This window comes from Oryx dammah, unplaced genomic scaffold (assembly GCF_014754425.2).
Source record: "Oryx dammah isolate SB20612 unplaced genomic scaffold, SCBI_Odam_1.1 HiC_scaffold_2, whole genome shotgun sequence".
Taxonomy (NCBI): Eukaryota; Metazoa; Chordata; class Mammalia; order Artiodactyla; family Bovidae; genus Oryx; species Oryx dammah.
Genome location: NW_024070186.1, coordinates 17,832,179 through 17,841,431, shown reverse-complemented (window position 1 = coordinate 17,841,431; position 9,253 = coordinate 17,832,179). Strand labels below are relative to the sequence as shown.

General features: G+C 43.3%; 1 protein-coding gene across 2 annotated transcripts in view; it reads right to left on the bottom strand.

The window, feature by feature from the left end:
* Positions 1-3,180: 3,180 nt before the first annotated feature.
* Positions 3,181-9,253, bottom strand: part of LCA5L (lebercilin LCA5 like) — a 28,681-nt gene continuing 22,608 nt past the window's right edge. The window contains exons 6-8 of one of the 2 annotated variants that reach the window (XM_040232370.1): positions 8,689-8,795; positions 8,405-8,522; positions 3,181-4,649 (exon numbers count right to left, since the gene is read on the bottom strand). In XM_040232370.1, coding sequence (XP_040088304.1) covers positions 3,919-4,649; positions 8,405-8,522; positions 8,689-8,795 — 956 coding nt within the window. In that variant the 3' untranslated portion in view covers positions 3,181-3,918. The remainder of the gene's footprint in view (positions 4,650-8,404; positions 8,523-8,688; positions 8,796-9,253) is intronic. The other variant, XM_040232379.1, reaches the window with a different exon arrangement.

Sequence of the window (9,253 nt, the reverse complement as noted above, 5' to 3'; positions counted from 1 at the left end):
AATTCTAGTGTTTATCTCATCTTTGGTTTTAAATATAGTTCTTTTCCAACCATGACTTCTGTTTCCTTTAGAAAATTTATTTGGCTATTCCCAGTTTTCAAAAGGATGCTGCTATTAATGAAAGAAAACTCTTATTTTATGGTGAGACTTTAAACATAAACATTTCCTCTGCCCAATTGGGCCTTCTCTCTCCCCTTTGGTGTCTGCTGTGCGTCTGCATTAACCAGACCCCCTTAGGAGATAACATTCCTTCTTAGTCTCAGGAAGGATCACCACTGCTCAGGAAGATAACCTCCCTTCTTGATGTTACAAGGTCATGGTGATTCACTGTTTGTATGTGTAGATCTGGACTGTGTAAACTAGCAACAGTAGATAATCTTTTGTTAGATAACCCTTTGTCTTAAAAACTTACATAACTTACATAACTGCACAAAACTTACGTAACTGCACTTTGACCTTTAGTGGGCGGAACAGTGCTAGAGCTTTCTGAAACGTTGTCTCCAGGTTTTAATCTTCAGCTTGGCTTAAATGAAGTTTAACATTTCTTAGATCGACTACAGTCTTAGATCAACAATATTACATACCAACCCTTAAACATATTTGAAAACAATATGGTCTAAATTATAAATCAGTTCAGTTCAATTGCTCAGTCGTGTCCCACTCTTTGTGACCCCATGAATCGCAGCACGCCAGGCCTCCCTGTCCATCACCAACTCCCAGAGTTTACCCAAACTCATGTCCATCGAGTCGGTGATGCCATCCAGCCATCTCATCCTCTGTCATCCCCTTTTCCTCCTGCCCCAATCCCTCCCAGCATCAGGGTCTTTTCCAATGAGTCAACTCTTTGCATGAGGTGGCCAAAGTACTGGAGTTTCAGCTTCAGCATCAGTCCTTCCAAAGAATACCCAGGACTAATATCCTTTAGGATGGACTGGTTGGATCTCCTTGCAGTCCAAGGGACACTCAAGAGTCTTCTCCAACACCACAGTTCAGAAGCATCAATTCTTCGGTGCTCAGCTGTCTTCATAGTCCAACTCTCACATCCATACATGACTACTGGAAAAACCATAGCCTTGACTAGACGGACCTTTGTTGGCAAAGTAATGTCTCTGCTTTTGAATATGCTATCTAGGTTGGTCATAAATTTCCTTCCAAGGAGTAAGCATCTTTTAATTTTATGGCTGCAGTCACCATCTGCAGTGATTTTGGAGCCCCAAAAATAAAGTCTGACACTGTTTCCACTGTTTCCCCATCTATTTCTCATGGAGTGATGGGACCAGATGCCATGATCTTAGTTTTCTGAATGTTGAGCTTTAAGCCATCTTTTTCCCTCTCCTCTTTCACTTTCATCAAGAGGCTTTTTAGTTCCTCTTCACTTTCTGCCATAAAGGCAAAAAATAAGTTACCCTTATACATACATTACTTTGCCAACAAAGGTCCTAGGTCTAGTCAAGGTTATGGTGCTGGGAGCCAGTATGGGGAATCCCACCCATGGCAAAAGTCATGAGAAAGGGGGCCTGACAAAACGCAAAGGCGGGGCCTCAGGGCCCCTCCCCCCCAGATTTTCTTGAGTATCTACCCCCAGAACCAAAATCTGTCTGCTTTACTATATTATGCCTTTCACCAACTCCTCTGACATTAACAGGGGGCTATCCCCCACCACCTTTTTCTGGAAAAAGTCAACTTAGAACTCCAGCTAACAGTCTCCTGCATATAAAAGGAGTGTCTCAGATCAAACCCCTCTGGTAGCTTTCTAACTTGCCTGACAGGTCTGTCCAGACCTTTTACGACTGTGCATGTGATTGCTCACAGCCTCCCGAACCGAGAGGCACAGGAAGCTTAAAAAATCCTAGGAATGTAGGGGCTTCTGAGGAGTCAAAATCATTAGAATAGGACAGATTAAGGGTTTCATTGTTGAGCCAAAACTTGCTGCCAAATTTTCATATCTTTTATTTGTTGATATAGTTGGTATATAGAAAAAACAAGTAGCAACATAGATCTTTGAGTTAAGTACCTTCTTTGTTATAACCCACTGCACCTTTGTTCTACAGGGATGTAACTTTATTTGGTGCTTTAAGGGTGATGCAGATTAAAGAAAAACACTTCAGAGGAAATGAGATTAACACTCATTAAGGAAGAGAGCCATAAAATGTTAACAGGCCTCTTGGCCAGAAGATAATGTAAATCACCTGAGACCTTTTGTATTCGGAAAGATATGCAGAAAGAAAGCCTGGTATCCATAAGGGTCAGGACTGCTGCCCCTGCATGACTCTGTATCTTCCATTATGTAAAACTTAGGATGTATAAGCACCTTTTGAAAATAAAGTTATGGGGTTTTTGCACAAGCTTGGCCTCCCCTGTGTTGACTCTCTGTCTCTTTCTCCCTCTCCCTCCTTCTCTTTTTCAGGCTGATCCCTTGGAACACAGAGGCTCTCCATGTCTACTTATTTGCCTGGGCTTCTAAGACCCACGCGAGAGGGAGCCCAAGGCGGGGCACCCTCTGCTATTCAAGCGGGCGCCTGTGGCCTAATGTAGACGGTGCAAGTTTCTTGTCTTGAGACTTTATTAGCTTTCCGTGTAAACCAAGGAATATCAGCCTCTTTTTTCCACTAATTTTCCTACTACACTATTCTTTCCTAATCTCTCCGTATATCTTTAATTAAACAATTAATTCCTCAGATGCCGACGCCTTCCCCTTCAAATTCCCTGGATCCACCGGGGCTGGACCCCGGCACTATGGTTTTTCCAGTAGTCATGTATGGATGTGAGAGTTGGATTATAAAGAAAGCTGCGTGCCAAAGAACTGATGCTTTTGAACTGTGGTGTTGGAGAAGACTCTTGAGAGTCTCTTGGACTGCAAGGAAATCCAACCAGTCCATCCTAAAGGAAATCAGTCCTGACTATTCATTGGAAGGACTGATGTTGAAGCTAAAACTCCAATCCGTTGGACACCTGATGCAAAGAACTGACTCATTGGAAAAGACCCTGATGCTGGGAAAGATTGAAGGCAGAAGGAGAAGGAGATAACAGAGAATGAGATGGTTGGATGGCATCACTGACTCAATGGACATGAGTTTGAGTAAATTCCAGGAGTTGGTGATGGACAGGGAGGCTGGCATGCTGCAGTCCATGGGGTCACAAAGAGTCGAACACGATTGAGCGACTGAATTGAACTGAACTGATACATGAGTGAAGGTAAGTTAATTAACATTGGGAGTACAGTCTCCTCTGTACAGTCCTAATATAAAATATTCTAAGTATAATGAATATATTCATTAGGACTGAGCAGCTAACCCAGTGGACACTAATTATAACAATATACTGTTTTAAACAAGATTGATAGAAAAAGGGTTACGTTACAGGTATTCAACACATGCAAATAAAAAATATGGGTGTACTTGAGGAAAGTGTTAACAACCAGGGCAGGATATTGGATACCCAGTTTACCTGAATAAGAGATGCTCAAAAATAATTTTCGTAAAACCAAGCTTGGTAATCAATATGCTTTTTTTAAAAAAAGAAAAGAGAGACTTCTTATATTCTCTTTCAGAGCTGCTTCCATGTTTTTAAGTTACAATGTAGTCTGATTCCTGATAAGGTTCTGACAGGTATGAGATGTGTATGTTTTGAGTTGACTAACTTAGACTTATTAGCTATGGAGCCCCATGGAATATTGAAATAATACAATGAATTAGTCTTCCAAAAGATAGTGGACATGTTTCAGTTGTAGGAAAAAAAGGTGTAATTTTGTATTTGAAATGTTGTCATTGGCTAATATACAATGGACTTTTAAAATTAGATTAGAAATAAAACAAAACCTTAATTTAAAAAAATCAGTTTAAGTATTGAAAACACACACATTAAAGTTACAAGACTAAAGGCCCATAAAGCCAGAGCGGGTTAGGATACTGATTATATTTAAATAATTATCTTTCTCTTTCCTTCTGTGGGTGAAGATGACTTAATAGAATTTACTACAGTTACTCCTGAATCTCCAAAAGCATTGCTGGTGGACGCCTGGCTAGGGGCTAGATGATATATCTTCGTACTCTGCAAAGTCTCCTCAGGCTCTTTCATAACAGTAGTACTTGTTTGGTTGTTTTTTAAGACAGAGCCTGATCCAAAGAGTTCCTCCACTAGATTGCTTTTCTTCTCTCTGAAAGTTGTGTCTTTTGCCTTTGTTCTGGAAGGTTTAGCGAAGGAGGGTTCGTGGGCGATGGCAGGATGCTCCAGCTTCATTTCTTCCGCGTGACTGTGGTGCTTGCCTGTGCTATGAGCGTGCCTCGTGCTGCCTGCACTGGCCAGCCCACCTGAGGCGGGAAGCCCGTGATGCAGGTTTTCGATCGCTTCTGTGAATGAATAATGCTTTCTTTGTCTGAAGGGTATTTTGAAATTTGGAGCAGCATTTTTATCTGGCATATCACCCATGTCCCTGATTTCTGGACTTCTTTTAAACTTGTCTTTTTCTGTATTGTCTTCCTGACCACCTTCCCCTTCGGGATGGATTACTTCAATTCTTTTTGGTGGTAGTTCCTGTTCTTCTTTCACCAAAGTGGTCTTCTTTTCTTGATTTTCTGTTCTGTCTCTCTGTTGTCCAGTATTCTTCAGAGATGGTTGTGCTTCCAAATATTGTTCTTCCTTGGATAAATCTGTAGTAGAAAAATAGTCAATTTATTGATCTTTAAAATTAATAGATTTCTGTTTCAAGATGGCATGTTGAGCACACTTATTTACACCTCCTGACAAGCACATTAAAATGACAAAAAGGAAATAAAAGTAATGCGTACAACCCTAGAATACAGGGAAAGGTGCTATTAGCAAGTCTGATATGTTATACTTTTGTAGAACATACCAGATAAGTGAAAATCATGAAGCCAAAAGAAAATGATGTTCATAAACTTTGCCAATATATTATTAACAGATGTTCAACATCACCAGCTAGGTTGTGCCAATTAAAAAACAATGAGAGTATTTTTCACTCATCCAATTGGCAAGTAATTTTCAGAACTGGTGAGAATATGGGGAAATGGAAACTTTTGTTCCCCACTGGTGGGTGAGTAAGATGGTAGGTAGTCTGGATGGTGATTTGGAAGTATCTATCAAAATTTTAGGTGAGCATGCCCTTAGACCCAACAATTTCCCTTTTAGAACCAAACTCTACCAAAATATACAAAAGTGTGTCTAAGGATGTTCACTGTAGCCTGATTTAGTAAGAGTGAAACATCCTGAATATCCCTGGAAGGAGTCCTGGTTGAATCAGTTAGAGCAAGTGCATGCATGCTAAGTCTCTTCAGTCATGTCTAACTCTTTAGGACCCAAGAACTGTAGACCCCCAGGCTCCTCCATCCATGGGATTTTCCAGGCAAGAATGCTGAAATGGGTTGCCATTTCCTACTCCAGGTGATGTTCCCGACCCAGAGACCAAACCCAGTCTCTTATGTTTCCTGCATAGACATTGGCAGACAGGTTCTTTACCATTAGTGTCAGCTGGGAAGCCCCCAAGAACGCATGGGGCTGTGCAATCTGGGCAGTAATTATAGAGAATGAGAAGGTAGTGTGTGCTGACAGAAGACACAATCGCAGAACACCACCAGGTGCAGAGATGCTCTTTCCTCTGCTGCTTCTTGCACGGGCACCCAGGAAACCCTGTGTGCAGCCCTCTGCTCGTCCCAGGACCAGTCCTGCGTGGGTTCTGAGGAACAGCATCACTCCCTGCCAGCCACTCAGTGAGGCCATCGTTTGTGAGGGAGAATGGGGACACAGTTGGGTATGCAGAGAGTTGAAACGTTTTCTTATGTGAATAAACTCTTGAATAAAATAATTTACCTACACTCTAGGAAAATGAAAAAAAAATACTAGGAGGAGAAAGTAGTAGGTTTCAGGAATTAATGGTGAGCCTAGAAGCTAGTCAAACATACTAAATAACTGTTAATATTATGCCTTATAACACCTGATGAGAATGTTAACATTTGAGACCATGGGGGGAACGTGTTTGTTTTCCCCTGCCTCCCCTGCCCCTGCCTGGCCTCCCTGGCCCCCGAAGTGGGTCTGCTCCCTCCTCTGCTCCAGCTGGTTCCAGCTCCTGGGGATCTTCCTGGAGGCCACAGCCCTTGTACGACTCCTCCTCTGGCCCTGGCGTCCCTAGGACATTCTGTGCCAGGAGTAGGTCATGTCCTTACTGGTCTCTCCTGAGCTGTCTGGACTCAACCTTGTCCTTCTCTTCACCCCTCCTCCCCACCCACTCCTTAGTCTGGACCCTCTTTTTCATACCCATTGCCCTCCATCACTGCTGATCTCCCCAAGGGCATAGGATCCTGAGGGCATGGCATTTTCCCCCAGTATTTGGAGCAGTCCCAGACACACAGTATATGCTCAGAAAATATTTGTCAAGCAAATGAAGAAACTTTCTAGGACAATATGTGTGAGTGTTAGTTGTTCAGTGGAGTCTGACTCTTTGTAACCCCATGGACTGTAGCCCACCAGGCTCCTCTGTCCATGGGATTCTCCAGGCAAGAATACTGAAGTGGGTTACCATTTCCATCTACAGGGGATCTTCCCAACCCAGAGATTGAACTCAGGTCTCCTGCATTACAGGCGGATACTTCATCTTCTGAGCCATTACCAAAATGGACTAAAAAACAGGTGGAAAACGTAAACAGAACCAGTATTTACTGCATTGGAGCAGTGGTTTTCCAGGTGGTGCAACCTGACCTGGGGTTTGTTTAAACTTCATTCTAAGGCCATTTGGGGACTTCCCTGGTGGTCCAGTGGCTAAAACTTTGCACTCCCAATGCAGGGGGCCTGGGTTTGATTCCTGGTCAGGAAACTAGATCCTACACGTCACAACTAAGACCTGGCCCAGCCAAATAAATAAACATTACAAAAAGAAAATAAAGCTTTCCTGGTGGCTCAGAATATGCTTGCAAAGCAGGAGACTGAGGTTCGATCCTTGGGTCAGAAAGATCCCCTTGAGAAGGAAATGGCAACCCACTGCAGTATTCTTGCTTGGAGAATCAGGCAAGAATCAGGAAAGTATCCTGGGCTACAGTCCATTGGGGTCACAAAGAGTTGGATATACTGCAACTAAGACCTGGCATGGCCAACTAAATAAACATTACAAAAAGAAAGTAAAGCCACTTGGGCCCCACAGCTAAGATGTGGCCTCTCCAGGCCCACTGCCCGAGGCCCCGAGGGCCCCCTGGGAGGTCTTTCCCGTGGCTGCTCTTTCCAGGGGGTTGCCCAGCTGGGTGGAGGGTCACCCAGATGCCCCTATATCAATAATTTAACATGGAAACAATGGGGGAGTGTCTTCAACATTCTGAGGGAAAATGATATTCATACTAGAATTTTCTTTCCAGTCCATTACTAACCAAGTCTAGGGTAGAACCATGACATCCCCAGGGAAAGGTGCACAGAGTTGCCTAATGTGCACCTGTTTCTCAAGAAGCCAGTACAGGTTTTGCTCCTTGTCCAAGATGGCATTCATTACAGGAGGACACAGGAAGAAGGGGGGCAGGAATCAGCAGGAAGGGTGATGGGAGCCCCTGGACCACAGAGGCAAAGGGCACCAGGCCTGAGGCAAAGGGCACCAGGCCTGAGGCCAAGGGCTTAAACCTTAAGGGCTGGCATCACCAAGACTCTGCTAGCTAACCCCCCAGCCTCTAGCGTCCTTGGTCCATCCTGACCAGCCCGTAGCCTGGTGGAGGCATCCCTCCCCCTGTGATGTCTGCAGCCTGGGTGGGCTGAGAATGCTCCAGAGCCCAGTGCACGGGGCCTCTCCCTGCACCAGCAGAGCAACCCTGCCACATGTCTGGCTCTTATGGGTCCCCATCCCCCAGGACTGTGAGTGACCTTGACCCTGGCCAGGCCCTGTGCCCTCAGGGAAGCTGCAGCCAGTTTGTATCCAGCCTGCCTGCTCTGGAATCTTCTTCAGGGGCGGTGCTTCCCTTAATTCAGCTGGGTTTGGGTTTGAGACTCAGTTTTTCAAAAGTGAATATGTTGTTTAGGATACACACAGGTTTGGGAGCTGTGGCAGAAAATGGAATGTCGAGGTTGCTTTTGGTGGTGGTGATGGGGCGGGGGGGGCAAGAGCGTTATGGTTATGAAGGGCCCACAGGGTGTCCCAGGGGATGCTCTTGTTCTGTTTCTTAAACAAGGTAGTGGCTATGCAGGTGTTTATTTTATAACAGTTCTCTCAGCTGAACACATCTGTTTTATGTATACTTTTAAACACACATATAGTGAGTAATTCACAACTTAAAAAAACAGCAGGTGTTTATTTTATAACAGTTCTCTCAACTGAACACATCTGTTTTATGTATATTTTTAAACACACACATAGTGAGTAATTCACAACTTAAAAAAACAAAGTGTGAAGGAGACTTTTACTAGTTGTTAAAATTACCTTCATATTTTCTCTTGGAATCCTCTTGGTTTGGTAGTTTGCTGATACAGGGAGGAATTGCATGGATTATTTCAATAGACTTCTCTTTATGACCATTGTTTCCTGTTGTCTTTTTGCTCTATAATTTAGAAAAGTGGCAAAAAATATTTTTTGGTGGTAGAGATAATTTTAAATTGTGCTTTATTTAATGACTACAACAACTTTTTGTATAGAACAAGTGTGTAAAGCCTATGTTTGCAAAAGTATGTTTAATTAGACACTTCAAGAATTCAAATTTGCTGTACCTTAGTTGTCCAAGATGGAACATCTTCCGATTTTTGGGTTTCCTGGTGTCGCATACTCGTAAATGGAAAACTTTTCTTGTCTGCTTGTACTGACTTTGTTGAAGAAACTACAGAACAGTTACATTCAATATATGTAAGAAGCATAACTTGCATTTGGAAGCAATGTTGATTTTAAATAGAAAATAACAACTGAAGTTGGTAACGTAATCATGAAACAAGGTATACTAGACATTTTCTAAAGATGTTCAGTAAATATGAAACATTTGCCAGTTTCACTTTCTCCTCTACCACGTTAGCACTTTTGTCCTGTTTTGGGCCGCAGAGGTTATGGGTGCCCATACAAGCAGGCATGACGATGGGTGGGCATTGCTCTGGGAGGACACAGCGGCCCCTGCTGGCAGGAGGGGTTCAGAAGCATAGTTCTGCAGTTGCGAGAGGGGTGCCACCATGTCTCCTGCGTCAGAGCTCTTGGTTATCAATGGTTAGATTGCCCATGCTAAAGTTCACGACTTCTAAATCTGGTAGCCACTTTCTTCGGAGGTTTTATCCTATTTAAATAACCCCA